This window comes from Mustela putorius, unplaced genomic scaffold (assembly GCF_011764305.1).
Source record: "Mustela putorius furo isolate JIRA1106 unplaced genomic scaffold, ASM1176430v1.1 tig00000228_pilon_pilon_pilon, whole genome shotgun sequence".
NCBI lineage: Eukaryota > Metazoa > Chordata > Mammalia > Carnivora > Mustelidae > Mustela > Mustela putorius.
The window spans coordinates 15,328,436-15,346,177 of NW_025421322.1; the positions used below are offsets into that span (position 1 = coordinate 15,328,436).

The 17,742-nt window shown below is 32.4% G+C and overlaps 1 protein-coding gene across 1 annotated transcript in view; it reads right to left on the reverse strand.

Annotated features, from left to right (window-relative positions):
• Positions 1–17,742, reverse strand: part of CSMD3 (CUB and Sushi multiple domains 3) — a 1,237,422-nt gene that overhangs the window by 43,827 nt on the left and 1,175,853 nt on the right. The window contains exons 55-59 of the mRNA XM_004743466.3: positions 16,976–17,149; positions 14,441–14,626; positions 12,337–12,510; positions 10,109–10,291; positions 5,931–6,107 (exon numbers count right to left, since the gene is read on the reverse strand). Coding sequence (XP_004743523.2) covers positions 5,931–6,107; positions 10,109–10,291; positions 12,337–12,510; positions 14,441–14,626; positions 16,976–17,149 — 894 coding nt within the window. The remainder of the gene's footprint in view (positions 1–5,930; positions 6,108–10,108; positions 10,292–12,336; positions 12,511–14,440; positions 14,627–16,975; positions 17,150–17,742) is intronic.

Consider the following 17,742-nt stretch of genomic DNA (forward strand, 5'->3'; position numbering starts at 1 on the left):
TCTTTTAACTTCTTAAGTGAGGATTATAAATATGCATTTTTAAATAAAATAGGGTCACATTGCCCACACTTTTATTCCCTTACTTGGATATACATGCAATATAGTTTATGTAACTAAACTCTGGATGTATGAGTTAACCTCATTTTTTTTTTTCCTATTAGAGATATGCAGTAATGGAAATTCTCACCCAGACATAATCACACATTTGCTTTTCCAGGTTTTAGGTTCATAAAATAATTCTACTATAGCAGAACAAAGTACCAGAAAGGTGATCATTTTTCTGATAATGCTTCTGGTTTTATATAATCTCCCAATTCAAACACTAGTTTCCTTTTTAGATCTCAGCAGTAGATTTTCTCAACCTCAACCTTGGCACTACTGACATTTGGTACTAACTAATTTTTGAATGGAGGGGGCTGCTTTATGCATTGAGAATGTTTAGCATTGACCTCTACTTGCTAGATACTGATAGTACACTTCATTCACCCACACTGTGACATCCAAAAATATCTCCAGACATTGTCAACTATCCCCTGGGAAGCAAAATCACCCCTGTCTGAGAACCACTGCACTGTGAGATAGCTCTCTCTCCATTAGGAGATTTAGATGACTTTTTTTTTTTAGCTTCACTTTACCCAGTTTCACGCTGGGATATCTTCTCCAGCTTTCTCCTGTGCGAGAGTAGCTCCGTCTCCCTGAACCATTCTTTACAAAAGAGAAAGAAAGAAAATTCTGTTTGGTAACAAAGATCCAGTAAGGATTTTGTTCCTGGTTATTGGAACAAAAGCCTCAGATTCATTTATCACTGGATCTGACTGAGTATGCTGTCCTTGGCCCAAATGCCAAGACCTGTCAGATATAGGGCATTAATCATTTTGGAAGGAATCCTAGTGGGTTAAAAAAAAAAAAATTCCAAGAAACAAATGAATGTATTTCTTTTTCACCCTGAAAGCCAATCCTTACTGCCCTTGACAAGCCCTGGCCTGGTGCAGACTGTATCTTCTTCCTTAAATACTACACGCACTACGTGTCTTGGGTATCAAAGGTGGCTCTGGCTGTTAAGACATCAAAAGGTAAGAATCCTTTACTACATTTTTAAAATGACTTTTAACGTGTGCTTAGTTTTAGATATTTTCTCTCATTCTAAAGATCACAGAAAAGAACTTCACTAAATTGTACAATCAGAGTACTTTTATGAACTTGGTATTACGGCAAATATCTTCCTTCCAGCTTGATTTAGTTGCATGGATCTTTCTCAATATAATTCCTCTGCCAAAGTTGACCTTGATCGTATGATATATTCTTTTACCTACCCAAGACAAAACTAGTTTATTTAGGGAAAGTTTCCCACTCCAGAACTGGCAGTGGGTTCATAAAGGACTTGTCTGGAGAAGAGGGAAAGAGTTCTTGTTTGCGAGGCATCTTTTAGAGAAAAATTAATTAAATATGTTATTCTCAGTTCATTTATAATCTTAACCTGGCTGAATATTAGCAGGTAGAATTTATGTGAGGGAAAATTTACCCTTTTACTAACATCTCTACTCTGGCTAGGTACGGACCGAGGAGGACGGGGGCATTACTATTATTATTAAATTGTGTTTATTCCAAAATTTTTTTCCAAAAATCATTAAAATGAACAAGTCAAATTTACCCATGGGATTGATTGAACTGCTCTTTTTTTTTTTTTTTTTAAGAACAGAAAAAAGAATGTGTGTGTGTGTGTGTGTGTGTGTGTGTGTGTGTGTTTCTACTGGCCAATCAAGAAAATATATGTGTGTTTCTATTGGCCAATCAAGCAAATGAATGTACATTTGCAAAATCAGCCTGGTGGAAAATGCTCAAAAGGGTGAAACTTCTTGGAATACTGATGCTATTTCACCACCCTATGAAATATTAGAGACCAGAGATCTTACTTACTGGACTCATTATTCTCAGATCCTAGGAAACTACCCAAAGATAATAGAGTTTATGTAAATGTTTTTTTTTATTAACTGAATCCATAAGTAGTATGATTACCTTATATAGCCACATTTCTATATTTTCAGATAAAAAATAGACTGCTATAAGCTAAAAAATAAAATTACATTCTAAAAATTAGATGACCATTCTGATTTTCACTATGCAGTTTCCTAGAGATAACAAGCCCAGGAGAAAAACAGAGTGACCAAAATTTTATCTTAAAAAAGATTAAAAAAATCCAAATTTAATTTAATTTAATTTAATAAATTTATTAAATAAATAAATTTAATAAATAATAATAAATTTATATAAAATTTATATAAAAATAAAAAATAAATACATCTAGTAAATTTAATTTAATCCAGAATTTAATTCTTTTTGTTTTTACTTTCACCACAACATTGTAAATGGATAATTCATTCACCTATATTTTAAGGGCTTTATTAATTTCCTCAAGTGTCCCTCTTAATTCATATTCAAATCATCCTATATCGAAACATGGATCATATCATCTGTCTTGGTGATCTTATCTCTTTCAGCTGATATTATTCTAATTCTAGCAGCTCCACTTTGTCATTGATTACGTATGTGATTCAACTGTAGCTTTATTCATTCCCTTTGACTCATCACATCAAAATATTTCATCTCTTGCAAGATTTAAAAATTTATTATTAACATATATTTGCACTTTATGTTTGGACATTCATCTTGAGACAAATAAAATTATTGACAAGATATATAGAAAAATTCTAATTTTAAGCAGAAAGGAATGTTGAACAAAAATAAATCTTACAAGTGGCCAGCTCATTAAGAGATGATATAACTCTGTAAAACTCAAATTGGTAAATGCAGAGAAATTGAAAAAATTTAGAGAAGAGTAGGCTATAAATTAATGAAACAATTTCATATGCATTATAGGTATTGTCCTACATTGCCATGTCAAATATGCTTGACCATTCTAGGGAAGATAGAAAATAAAGCAAGAAAACAAAGAGAAGGAGAAATACAAAAAGAAAGAATGAGATGAACTTGAGTCAAATAAACATGTTTAAGTCTTAGATCCTATGTATACTGTGTTACCCTGAAGAAGACATTTGTGCTTCCTCTATAAGATACAATTTCTTCAAATGCAAAACAGAAAGGCTAATGGTATTTATTTCATAAATCTGTTATTAGAAATAAATGAGAGAATTTGTGTAAATTACTTAGCACAAATCCTAAGGACCAATAAACACTGAGTGACAGATATTATTTTTTATGAGTAAAAATAATAACAATTTGATTGGAAAGCAAAAAAAGGAAAGTTTTGTTTTGTTTAGGTGGGTTTGCCAAAAAAACTGCTGCTAAGGCTTTGGTTTGGAAATTTAGTTCAAGCATTTTAAATTTTCTTTATATGTAATTTAATTCATTTCAAATTCTTATATAAGTCCTTATGTTTAGATGCTAAAAAAAAAGTACCTACAAAAGGCAATTATGTTAATTAAAAATTTATTATAAATATTTATTATTTGAACTTAACCTTTCTGGTATATATAGGAAATAATTAAATTGAATGGAAAATTCCATCCATGTATGAGTAGAAATAACTGTTCAGCAGTGGGCTCTGACAGTAGTCAGTAAGTCAATTAAATAATTTGGTATCTCAGTTTCCTGATCTACATGTACAAGTCTATGATACAATCTCTTCCAGATCTAAAATTACATGGTTCTTTCAATATGTGTTTAAATTGACTTCCCCTGCAATTTAATGAGAAGAAATCTGAGACAATGGTTCTGATTCAGTTTGATAACCACATATAAGCATTATCAATATCTTAGATTCTTAAATTATAGAAGTTTAGCATCTTAAGTAAAAGACTTAGGTATTTATCCTTGACTAAATTAATTTGTTATTCTTTGTGGGGGGAAAAAGAAGCTGTGTTATTCGATTGATTTCCTTTACTCTGAATATATTCATTATCTCAGTCTATTTGATAATTATATATTAAATGCATACTATCTTCCAGAATCTATGTGTTCTATTATCTACAAAATTACAAGCCCTTTCTATAAACATTTTAAAGTGGAATGAAATTATAAGTCATGTATAGTCATAGTTAAAATAAAACTCAAATGAGATATTTCAGTGAGCCAACATTTCAGTCCTGTGCTCCACCCTAGAAAGTCACTGGGATAAACAGATCTGGTCACTATTGTTCTAAGACATTTACAGCTTAAAGCAATGAATTTTGGAACACTGAAAAAAAATTCAATTCAATTCAATTTTTTTTCAAAAAGATGTTTATGGTTTAGCAGTATAAGTCATTGCCATTCAGAAAAAAAAGAAAGAAAAAAAGGTTATACAGCATGGAGAGAGCACTTTTAGCTAAAAGGGATATGAGGAAGACATGTCTTGAGAAGGCTTAACCAAAATATGTCATTTGAGCTGATGATTAAGAGATAGCAGTTACAGTTCTAAAGGCTCAAATGGGATAGTGTAGTATGGAAAGTAAAGCATATCTGCTAATTGTTAGATTTTTAAGCATCACCAAACAAATGAGACATTTGCAAAGTAAGCAAAAGGATTTCTTTCCTTCAAAGTGGAGAAATCAGGGAGAATTTATTCTCCACCTGAAACAAGTAGAAAAGAAAAAAAGAAAGAAAGAGAAAGAGAGAGAGAGAGAGGAAAGAAGAAGGAAGGAAGGAAGGAAAGAAAAAAAAAGACCGACCAGGTTTCATCAGGCAGCAAAGCATAGAACACAGTGATCCTTGAGAGACAAAAGCAAATGAGTCCTCCAACTGCCCCATCTTACTGCCGTAAAAGAATGTCCAGGCTTTGGCACAGGGAGAAAAAACCCATGCAGAGCCCAGCTGACTCCCTGAGTTGAAGAGATGGATATGAGAGTCAGGAGACAACAAAACGGATAGAATTTGAAACAGAGTACCAGAGAGAACATGCACAGAAAAAAAGGAGAGATCTAGGAGAGATCTAGGGAGAGAGCTCCTTGAGTATTCATCAAAACACTGCTCAGTCTGTGAGGATCTGCCCAGGAGATTCAATGTAACATTATCTGAGGCTGACACAGGGCCAGGAATATTACTTTTTACTGACTCCACTCAACACCTGGTAAGTGTTTTGCTTTTATAGATATGGCTAATATGTTCTATTCAATGCTTATTTCAATAGTCTCCTAGCTATGATCTGCCTTCACCTTTGAAAAGATCAATACCCATGAGGCACCTCAACAGCCAGGTCATTGCACGCAATCTTAATTGGCAAGAGAGTAACTACAGGTGACTTTCTCCAGGTACACAGATATAACATGACATGACATGACTTTGATAGCATCTTCATCTGGGGTGATTCATTTGAGCCAGTCGTTCAGGAAATACAAATACAAAAGAGCCAAATTATTAAAAGGAATGATCCATACTCAGTATAAGGTTTATCTTTTCAGTTGAATTTCTGGGAACTATCAGGTCAGGCAAGGGCTGCTCCACCACTGACACTCTTAATAACTATTGACCTTCGCTACACTGTAACGTTTAAAAAAAAAAAAAAAAAGAGGCCCAATACCTTTCTGCTTCTTGGAAACAACATGTTCCTGATTTACAAATTTTAAAAACCAAGTCAGTTATTGATGTGAGTTAGATTGACAAAATGAAATTTTGTTTTCCTTGTATATTTAATTTCTATTAAGGTAATAATTCATCTCTGTTCTTTAAAAAAAACTGTTATATTACATTTAACAGCACTGATTTGCTGTGATTCTTCTTTCCTCTGCCAATTGCAGTACTTTGGTAAGTCAGCAGATTCTTAAGGTCATTAATGTGACTTCTAACTGTAACACAACTACCATTTTTTAATTGGAAAGACAATACCAATATTCACCATGATTTGATTGATTTACAAAACACACACATACACACTTATGCACTCAAACATTTTTCATAGAACTAGTGATTATTTAAAATAATGAGAGGAAACTTACTTGTACAGTTAGGCAAAGTTCCAGACCATGTTCCATTGGCTGTGCACTGTCTAACAGAAGGTCCAGAAAGGATGTATCCCTCCATACAGGAATAAATAACTGAACTGGAAAACGTGGTGCCATCAATCCGAAAGACTTTTCCATTGGCTGTGGTTCCTGGGTTACCACACTGTACAGCTATAAAACAAAATGGGTCAGAGTATATATTAAAATGGTTTTAGAATTCCTCTCACAAAAAAATAGTGACTTAAATGATTGTTTCAAACTATCCAGAGGAGCTAGAAAATCTTCTATGATAAGCATTGGCTTAGCTTTTATACAGAGTTGAAAGTCAAGATGAATTTATATTGATTCTATTAGATTAATTACTGGGGTGTAAGACTTTTGTTAGTAGCTTTGGTAAAAAATTTACAAAGTGAAGTAATTATTTGAGTATTGCTCTTGGGTACTATAAAATCTTCCCAAGAAGGATTTACGTCTGCCTAAAAAGCAGCTCATGTAAAATTAGAGTGGACGTAAAAACAAGATGCAACAGAGATTTATTCTAATTACACTTCTAGGAGGATGGATATAAAATAGATAATTTAAGCATTATAAATATCCATGTATATTTTTATTTATGTAATTATATAACTGATTTGCATTAAAACTTCATTATCTCTATTTCTGGGCCAAAGTGTACAAAAAACAAACTGAATAAAAACAAAGTAACTAAATTCTAGGAATATTTTGAACTACGTTTGCAACTTATCCTAAACAAGAGTCACAAACACAAATGCCTTATATGATTAATTATTCTTTATTATGTTTAGCTATTTGCCATTAATACCATAAGTGAATTTTTTAAATACCTTAAAAGCAAATCTGTGTCAAATGTAATACTAAATTCTGCTCTAATATAAAAAGGTATTTTAGTATTTTATAGAATTTACAATTTTCTCTATGAATAAGGAATGTAATTACAGTTTCAGAAGTACTGTCTATATCACTCTCTGCATCTTATTTAATTTTGCCATTCTTTTGCCATTCCTTTGAATTTCTGTGTGTATGTGTATTTGGGAAATGTACACATTTCTTACATATACAACAAAGTCAAGACCCAGGTAAAAAAGTTACTCTCCAGCCTTCAGGAGAACATATGATATACTAAACATTTTTATCTGCTGTCAAGAGTAATTACTCTCTTCTATATTCATAAGTGCCTGCCTAAAATAACAATCTGATTATATTTATTTGTTATGTACCATGATCCTTGACACAACACAAGAAGGATTTGAAAAACATGAATAATATACTTATAATATACTCTAGCCATATATAGAACTGTGTACATTAGTCCAATTTTTTAAAAAGCTTTTATTTAAATTTCAGTTAGCATACAGTATAATATTAATTTCAGATGTACAGTTTAGTGATTCAACACTTCCATACAATACCCTGAGCTCATCACAAGTGTTTCCCTTAATCCCCATCACCTGTTCAACCCATCCCCCCACAACCTCCCCTCTGGTAACCATGAGTTTTTTTCTCAATAGTTGAGGCTTTTTCTGGCTGTCCCCCTTTTTCTTTTCCCCTATCATCATTTGTTTTGTTTCTTAAATCCCAAATATAAGTAATATCATATCATATATTTTTATTTATTTTTATTTATTTGACAGAGAGAGATCAGAAGTAGGCAGAGAGGCAGGCAGGGAGGGGGGGGGGGAGGAAACAGACTCCCTGCTGAGCAGAGAGCCTGATGTGGGGCTCGATCCCAGGACCCTGGGATCATGACCCGAGCCGAAGGCAGAGGCTTTAACCCACTGAGCCACCCAGGTGCCCCTCGTATCATATTTTTAAGATAAATTTCTGGAAATGGAATGCCTAGATAATTTTTAATTTCAAAAATATGTTTATAAAAAATAAAAAATTATATTAAAAAAATTTTTAATAAAAATTTAAAAAACCAGGAGTCTTTAAAAATAAAAAAAAAATAAAAAATATGTTTAATATTTCCCAGATCTGCAACATCAGGCACCATCATTTTTTAAAAAAATATTTTATTTACTTATTTGTCAGAGAGAGAGAGAGAGCATAAGCAGGGCAAGTGGCAGGCAGGGGGAGAGGGAGAAGCAGGCTTCCACTGAGCAAGGAGCCCAATGAAAGACTTGATCCCAAGACTGTGGGATCCTGACCTGAGCCAAAGGCAGACACTTAACTGACTGAGCCATCCGGGCATCCCCATCATTTTAAAAATCCTTGTCATTTGTCCAAATTGTATATTCTTTAAATTTGTATTTTTCTATTTATTAAATAGCAAATTTATTTGATATTTTTATTTTCACATGTCTTTTATTCATCACATCCATATGATCTATGAAAGCTTTAATATTTTACTGTAAGTTACTAACATAATATAATATTACCAAACATTTGGAATAAAGAAAATAAAAATACTACAAATTCCACCACTCTGTTGTAGTATCATTTTTATGTATTGCCTTTTACACATGGTCTCAAATAAATACCATTTGCCTTGATTTTACTAGAGTGCATAATTCTGAATCTTAATTTTTAACTGTTTTACATTATATACATTTTCTCATGGCCTTTAATCTAATACTTATTGTTGATACATGTATCATGTGAATATATAACTGCTTATGTAATATTTTTTCCTATTGCTCTCAAATTCTTTCCAGTTGTTTTTAGTCATAATCAATAAGAAACATAAAATTGCATCATTGCAATTGTGTTTTCTTTAATACTTTTATTTTCTTTAGGAAAAAATCCTCAAAAATTAATAAATCAAAGTTCTCTATATTCTATGAGTAAGTGTAAATTTTTGTCAAATTACCCTAAAATATAACAATAAAAAACCTCTAGAAATGTTTTAAAGTTCTAGTTTTACACCACATACACCAGAATTTCATTTTAAAACAGGTGAAAATGATGCCTTGATGTTCAATTATAATTTTCTGACTACTAGTTATGTAGAATTTTTTTCTATGGGTTGGAATTGTTATTTTGGCTCTTCTGTATTTTCTGTTCATTTCCTCTGTCCATTCATCTACTAGAATCTCTTTCCTAAATGATTTGTATGAGTTCCATCCATAAGAAAAATGATAATTCTGTTATATTTGCTATAACTTCTGGTTCTTTTTTATCCACAATGTATATACAAACAAGACGAAGTCAATACCACACATTTCATCTAAAAAATATTTTGCAGTTCAGCTGAACAAAGGGATGCCTTAGATATCATCCATGCCATGTACAATAAATTTATAGAGATTTTTTCCTTTGGAAAATAAGTTTGAGAAATAGTCTTATTTTTTTTTCTTTCTTTTTCCCTCAGCAACATTGTTTCTCAACTAGTTTCCCTATAATAGCAGCTAAGCTGCAAGTGTCTCTTAATTAAGATTAAATTTGGTGAAGTTAAAAAAGATAACTGTCTCTCCTAGAATATGGGTACTAATTTGAAACATCATAAAAAGATTCTGAAATATAATCAATCAAGAAACAGTCAAGAAGGTTCTATTGCTAATTATTTCCTACTTATAAAACCAATACATTTGGTATAACATCAAGTAAATTTCATAAATATTTTTGCAAGTTTAGTATTTGCACTAAAGTCATCTCAAAAAGAACAATTTAAATTTAAGGATAATTTTTAAGCAACACTTCATTTTCTAGTCAATCTGGTAAAGATTTAATTATGTTACCTCCGAGCTAGTCAGAATGATGAACAATCGTACTCAAACACTAAAAATGTTAAGGATTTTAGCTACTAGTAACTGTCTTCTATAAATAAAAATCCCATATATATTTAGGCATCTTTCTATATTTTTCTTGAAAACTGAAATGATCTTGAGGCAATGTTAAGAACAATTATTTTCCCCATATAATGTCTATTATGTCTATGATAAAGGTGGACTAATAAACCTTTTTAGCAAATATTTTTAACTTTTCGAATTGAGATGTTTGTTATGATATGAAGTGTTTGTGCATATATAGCTCATGAGAGATAATTTTTATAATGATTACCTATCATAGCTCTTTTATAAGATGATGCCTTTATTCTAAGGTTGGGTACAGGATGAATGGGGCAGGAGTTATTTCAACTGTAGTAACCAACTGAAATTGCATACACATTAAATCGCAACATTTTCCATATACTTAGTTTCTGCTTAGATTACCTTTGCATTCTGGTTGTCTTCCAGTCCAACTGCCATTGGCTAAACATGTTCTTTCTTCTGAGCCATGAAGGATATAACCACTATCACAAGCAAAACGTACAGAACTTTTGGTTCTGAAATCACTTTCCTGTCTAGAACCATGCCCAGGAGTACCTGGATCCCCACATGTACCAGTAGCATCACCTGAAATTCAGTACAGTTTAAGTCAATTTATTTCATTAAACATTTCCTATGTTCATGATTTAGCCCAACAGTCTTATAGGCTTTTGTTTTTGTGCATGCTATATTTTAATATGACAAACTGGGTGAAATCATAATTCATATTTCCCATCTGACTCTAGGCATTAAAAAAAGCCTAAATGAAAAAGAAAATTGTGCAGAGTATGGCGTTATTTTCTGTATTGATATTTGGGCCTATTAAACAGGTTAAGGTAATTTCATTAGTATTTCTGAAACCTGGTTAACAAGTTAATGGAAAATTTATAACTGATAGTACTAGGAACTCAAATGACAACAGGTTTATAAAAACTAAAATTAAAAACTAGACTTGGTAATTTGCACATTGAATTTCCTAATTGCTGAAAATCCTTTTTTGTTAAATCACAACTGTAGTGTGCTGGAAAATGTAGATGTTACAATATAGTATTACCAGTAACCCAAAACTTCACCCTCTGACTTTCTGTACCAATGTCCAATGACCAAAGATAAATTAATTGTATCTTTTCCAATATGAAAATATATAAATAAGTTATAAACAAAGATGGAAAAGTCTGGCTTAAATTACTAATAAGGATTTATTCCTTGTTCATGACTAGGTGTTCATCTTTTTATTTTAGTATTAAGGATTTATTCAGTCCCTTTATCATATCTTAAATAATTATCATCATAGTTGCCCCAGTATTATTACATGTTGAGAGGAGAGGAAAAAGAGAGAGACAAAGTTGAAGACATATACATTAAAAATGCTGCCTGTACAGATGCCTTGTTTGATATGCCCGGTATATTTGAAATCCTTCCTTGTAACTCCTCATTTTCATGTGATGTAATATTACTCATACAAAACTTTAAGATCACGAAACTTTAAGATCACTACTTCACTTTTAAATATCTATGTGCATTTTTTTTCTTGCAATTCAGTAACAGTTTCCTAATAAGTTGGGATGTATGCATCTAAGTTTACGTTTTTATGTATAATTGGTTATCTGGGTTAACTATGAGTTACTCAAAGATAAGAGTTTTAATTCTCATTAATATCAGTTTTATAGTAACATTAGAAGTAATAGTTTTTTTTTTTTTCAAATCTCTAAGTTAAATTTGAAGTCCCAAGCAGTCAGTACACAGGGATTAACCACTAGTTACAACGAGATTGTAGTTACAAGGAGATAAGTAACCATTTCAAAACTTTTACTCCTAAAAGGAAAACAATGTACAACAACTTCTAGTAAGTCATCAACATGATTTCCACAGAGATAAAATAATATAAAAATAATGGGCAATATATAAATAAAAACAGGTAGAAAAATAAGCACCAACTTCTAGTTGATGGGTAAAAACAAATATAATAAGTAGTATCAAATAGGGAAACTACACCGATCTAAAACTTATTTGATATTTTTTAAGAAAAGCAGTAGCTTAAACAGCTGAAAAGAAGAGTTATCAAATACTCCACAAATTATTAATTTTAAATAAGCTCAATATTCATTTATTATATGATAACACTATTGGGGTTATAGAAACTCAGGAGTGATAGATAAACATCTTTCATAAAACTTGACTCAGTTTAATTTATAAAAACATTTAGGGCTTTATTTTAAAACTATTCTATTAATTAATTGATTGTGTAGAAAGTTTAATAGAACTGAACTCTAACCGAAAATCTTGAAATAAGGTTTTGTATCTACTAAAACAGAACAGTTCATTTTAATGGACAAAAGCACAATATACACAGTAGCATCCTAAAATCAGTTAATTATTTACATTAGCTACAACACAGCTCAAAACATATACCTGTAATTTATCATCTACAAGATGAGTATTAATTTGTGCTCTGAATTTATATTGCCTTAAGAAGTGTTCCAACAAATGTATAAACTATGTTATAGCCTCTCTCATGAGATTTTTTAAAAAATGTATTTATCTCTTTTTATTATTTTGTGTATATATTCCTAGTAATAATAACACTAATAGTGTACCCTCCAACACACATTGTCCAATTTTCTAAGAGGTACCTGAACAATGAGGTTGTGATCCACTCCAATGGCCATTTAATTGGCAAGTCCTTGATGACTGGCCTAGAAGGGTGCGCTTTCCTGTGCAGGAATAGTGAACAGTGGACCCAAAGGTATACTTCTCACCAGACAGGACTGCATTAGGAGGAGTGCCAGGGTGTCCACAGTCAATCACTACAATACATAATTATTGAATATAAAATTTTTTTATATCTCCTATCGAACAACCTGCACCATGTTCTATAAAATAAATAAGAAGTAAACTATCTGCTCAAATATACCTAGCCTCCAGAAGTCAAAAATCCATGTGAAAGTTGGCTTTTAAAAAATAAAATGGAAGTTACAGTTACATAAACAATCCTGTTAACCCTCTCACCACTGTTTAGCGGGAACACTGTAAGCAAGCATAAATGAGTGAGTATAAGTCTGTTACATATGGGGGTGGTGAGTGTGTGTTTATATACATATGTGCATGAGTTTAAAGTATGTATGTGCCTGGACAAGGATATGCAAGTTAGAGAGAGGAGTAATGTGGACAATCAAGGACCTACAATGCTTATAAGATTCAAAATAAGCCCATACAGAAATTAAAAGGGAAGAATTTTGAAGGTAAAGGAAAGGAATGAAGATGGATATGTGACACACAATCTAATAATGCAGTCTAGAATAATCCCTTTCCCAACCCATAAAGAATAAATCATGCTGTACAAAGAAAATATTCAGTGGCTTGTTACCTAAAACACTACAAAATATAGCAGAGTCAGATATCACCTCATGTCAAATTTTCTTTATAACCTAGAGGTAGCTTGGTAACTGTGTACTGTCTTTTAGTTATAACTTGGAAAAATATTGAGTGCAATATGACTCCAGGATTTTAAATGGCACATAAAGGGATATAAACTTAATAAAACCCTTGAGTACTTTGCACACTACCAGAGATGCTATGGAACATAAAGGCAAAAAGTATAAGAGCTAAGAAAACCTGAAGAAGTTCATGTTTATGTGTCTTAAGAAAGATTTTTAACTTGAATGCTATAGCCACATGAAGTCAAGTAAGTGAAACAGTCAACTATGAGACCAGACTGTCTACAAAAAGAAGTGAAATACATTTTAAACAAAATGATGTTTAAGCAAAAGATCAACAATTGAATTATTTGCTACAGAAGCTGAAATTTAATGAACAGGGCATGAAGTTTTGTTTCTTCATTAGTGCATGAATGATGTCACAATATTTAAAAAAATATATAAACATAAATTACCTTTAAGTAAAAAATCATCATGAGATGATTTTATAATTTAGAAACTTAGTAAAACCCAAAATTACTTGCACAATGATTTCTTGACACACTACTCCTTCAGTCTATGAAGTTATTCTTTCTTGTCATGATTCATCACCTTTTTGAGACATAGCTATAGTTGAGATTAAATAACTAACTGAATATTTCAAATTCATGTTCAGTTCTCTATGTTCTCACATAATTATTTCCTTGCTATACATGTTAATTTTATGCATATCTGCTATAATTTATCTTATTTATATTCTACAATTCCAACACAGCATATGACAAAATGCACTCAAATGTTCACTGACTTGAAAGATGATGTGTATCAACATTTACTGCATTTATATGTCTATGTGTCTGTAATATGATAAATGTTTAAATCAGTAAGATTTAAGTCACACATTTGTCTAAATCCTTAAATATTCTAAAGCCCTGGTAGATGTTCACATTAAGACTAATATTGCCTTAAATGAAATTTAAAATATTAGTACAAAAGAAAATTAAAATGTAACTGCCTCTTCTGGGATGGTAATATCAGAGAATATAACAGATGTTGCTTTTCATATTCTATCTGCTTTATCAAAGCTCAAATTCAAAGAATTACATTAATATTAATAAAAAACAACATTCAGGCATTAAATTGACAGAATGTAAGGGGCTATAGTTTCAAAAAGTGAAATAATAAAATCAAAAATTAAATTAAAGTAATAATTATAAATAAGATCCTTCTAATATATACCTCTAGATAATTTATAAGACAAAAAATATCCGTGTGGCTTCCATGGCATTTTGTCAAGGAAGAATTCACATTATCTACTTACTGATACATTCTGGTAAAGGTTTATCCCACTGTCCATTTGGTTGACATATTAAAACTGAAGATCCAAATAAAAAATATCCTGGATTACAGTCGTAGAATACCACAGTGCCATAGGTGAAATTTCCATGTTCTATTTTACTTTCTCTTTTGGAATTGGCTGGAATTCCAGGGTCAGAGCAGTTCACCACTAAACAAATGACAAATATTCAAAGTTATGTTTGGAATAGTATATATAGACCTACATAGATTTCCATTAGAAATGAAGTTTCAAAGGTAAATTTAATCAAATAAACCAAAGATTCCAGGAATAAATGCATGGGCTACATAGATAATGAAGTGAAATCCGTGTGGTTGAAAACAGAAAAAAAAGGAAAACATTTCTGCAAAAACTTCTGAACAATAGTAACTCCCTAAGTATTGCACTGAGAACGGATATAAAGAATGATACCTTAAGCTATAAACCATAAAAAATGTAGTAAAATAGGGGTGCCTGGGTGGCTCAGTGGATTAAAGCCTCTGCCTTTGGCTCAGGTCATGATCCCAGGGTCCTGGGATCAAGCCAAGCATCAGGCTCTCTGCTCAGCGGGAGCCTGCTTCCCCCTCTCTCTCTCTCTGCCTGCCTGTCTGCCTACTTGTGATCTCTGTCAAATAAATAATAAAATATTTTTTAAAATGTAGAAAAATGTAATTTGGTTGTATTTTATCAGACAATGTAAAATACATCATACCTCTTTGCAAATGGGAAAACAACAAAAATCTCTTTAATTTATTTCTATAGAAAAATCAATAAAGAAACCCCCAGTGTTGGCATCACAGTAAATGAGGACTTGGTCTCTCCAAAAATATGAAAAAATAAATGTCAAAGGTAAGTTCCCTTAATTATAAAGTAAACCAGGGTGCCTGGGTGCCTCAGTGGTTTAAGTCCCTGCTTATATGGTCTCAGGGTCCTGAGGTCAGCCCATATCCGGCTCTCTGCTCAGCAGGGAGCCTGCTCCCCCCCCCCTCTCTCTGCCTGCCTCTCTGCCTGCTTGTGATCTCTGTCTGTCAAATAAATAAATAAAATCTTTCAAAAAATTATAAAGTAAGCCACAAGTAAAATGATCTTAATGACTTTTTATATGCAGCAATAAAATAAGTACAAGATAATAAAGCTAAGCAGTTAAAATAAAACTTGGTAACTCCTTATTAGACACATTGCCAGAGGCAAGGGAAAGAAGCAAAAATAATGTTTTGGGACTTCATCAAGATGAAAAACTTCTGCACAGTGAAGGAAACAATCAACAAAACTAAAAGGCAGTCTACTATTTAGGATAAAATATTTGCAGATGACATCTGATAAAGGGTTAGTATTCAAAATCTATAAAGAACTTATCAAACTCAACATCCAAAAAATAAATAATCCAGTTAAGAAATGGGCGGAAGATATGAATGGACACTTCTCCAAAAAAGACATGCAGAAGGCTTACAGACACATGACCAGATGCTCAACATCACTCATCATCAGGAAAATAAGAATAAAAACCATGAAGAGAGAGAGATACCATTTCACACCTATCAGAATGGTTTAAATTAACACAAGAAACAACAGGTGTAGGTGAGGATGCAGAGAAAGGAGAATCCTCTTGTACTGTTGGTGGCGATGCAAACTGGTGCAGCCACTCTGGAGAACAGTATGGAAGTTCCTCAGAAAGTTGAAAATAGAACTACCCTACGATCCAGCAGTTGCACTACTAGGTATTTATTCAAAGTATACAAAAATATAGATTTGAAGGGGTACATGCACTCCGATGTTTGCGGCAACATTAAAAACAAGCCAACCTATGGAGAGAGCCCAAACGTCCAACAACTGATGAATGGATAAAGAAGACAAGAGGGCGTGTGTGTGTGTGTGTGTGTGTGTGTGTGTGAGAGAGAGAGAGAGAGAGAGATGGAATATTACCCAGTCACCAAAAAATGAAATCCTGTCATTTGCAACAAGGATAGAGCTACAGTGTGTTACACTATGTGAAGTAAGTCAGAGAAAGACAAATACCGTATTATCTCACTCGTGTGTGGAATTTAAGAAACAAAACACATGAATATCTGGGCAGGGGAAAGAAAAGGAGAGAGGGAAACAAACCATAAGAATAGAGAACAGACTGAGGGTTGACAGAGAGAGGTCAGTGGGAGAAGGGCTAGATGGGTGATGGGTATAAAAGGGGGTACTTGTTGTGATGAGCACTGGGTATTGTATGTAAGTGATGAATCACTGAATTCTACTCCAGAGACCAATATTAACCTGGATGTTGACTAACTCAAAATTTTTAAAGCCCCCCCCCAAAATATAAAACCTGTTAATTTTAACTTTTAAGAACATAAGATAAAAATTAAGGAAAAAGGAAAGTCTAGCTAATGAGAGAACATCAATATTAAACCCTTTTTTTTATTAGCTGAAAATGTTCTATTATTCTGCCCAAATTATTTCAAATATTGTCATCTATGTTTACAAATACCCATTATTACCACGCCCTTAACGGGAATATAATTAGACATTTACCTTTGCACACTGGTGGAGGATGGCTCCACTGTCTATTGGCCTGGCACTGTGCCTTTGTTGGCCCTTGCATAATGTACCCAATATTGCAAGAGAATGTCACCACATCATTAAAGTTGAATCCATTGCCACTTGTTCTTCCATAAATTGGACTACCAGGGTGACCACAGCTAACCGCTATTAGCAATGGGTGGGGGAGAGGAGAAGCACAAAGCAGAATATTTGGTTATCCGTTATCACATGAGAGTTATGTTTAATCATTTCAAACAACACTGAAAGAAGACCACTTCTATGTGAAAATATATTTAAAGTAATTTTGCTCTTGCAAGGGAACAATTTAGAATGCCAAAATAGTCTAATAGAATAAAAATATTATATTAGTAAAGAGACACATATTTATAATTGTGATCATTTCATGCAAGTGGTGCAGAGATGTTTAAAGTTTCATGGGACATTTTTATTCCCTCCCTCCATTTATTTTGTTTTTGTTTTGGGTTTTGTTTTTTGTTTTGTTTTGTTCTTTTTGTTTTGTTTTGTTTTGTTTTCCAGACAAATACTGAAATTTGAAGAAATCTGGGAATGACAAGTTCATGTCACTAGTTAGAAGCAGAAAGGAATGAAGCTGAACCTATCTCCCTTTTCTAGTCAAGTTTAAGAATTGAAGGTCCATAAAGGCAGTGTGTTGTATTTAATTTTGAAATAGTTTAATGTTATTTATACAATTAATTTTTATGAAGAGTACACTGTCAAACAAAGTGTGCTTGAAATGT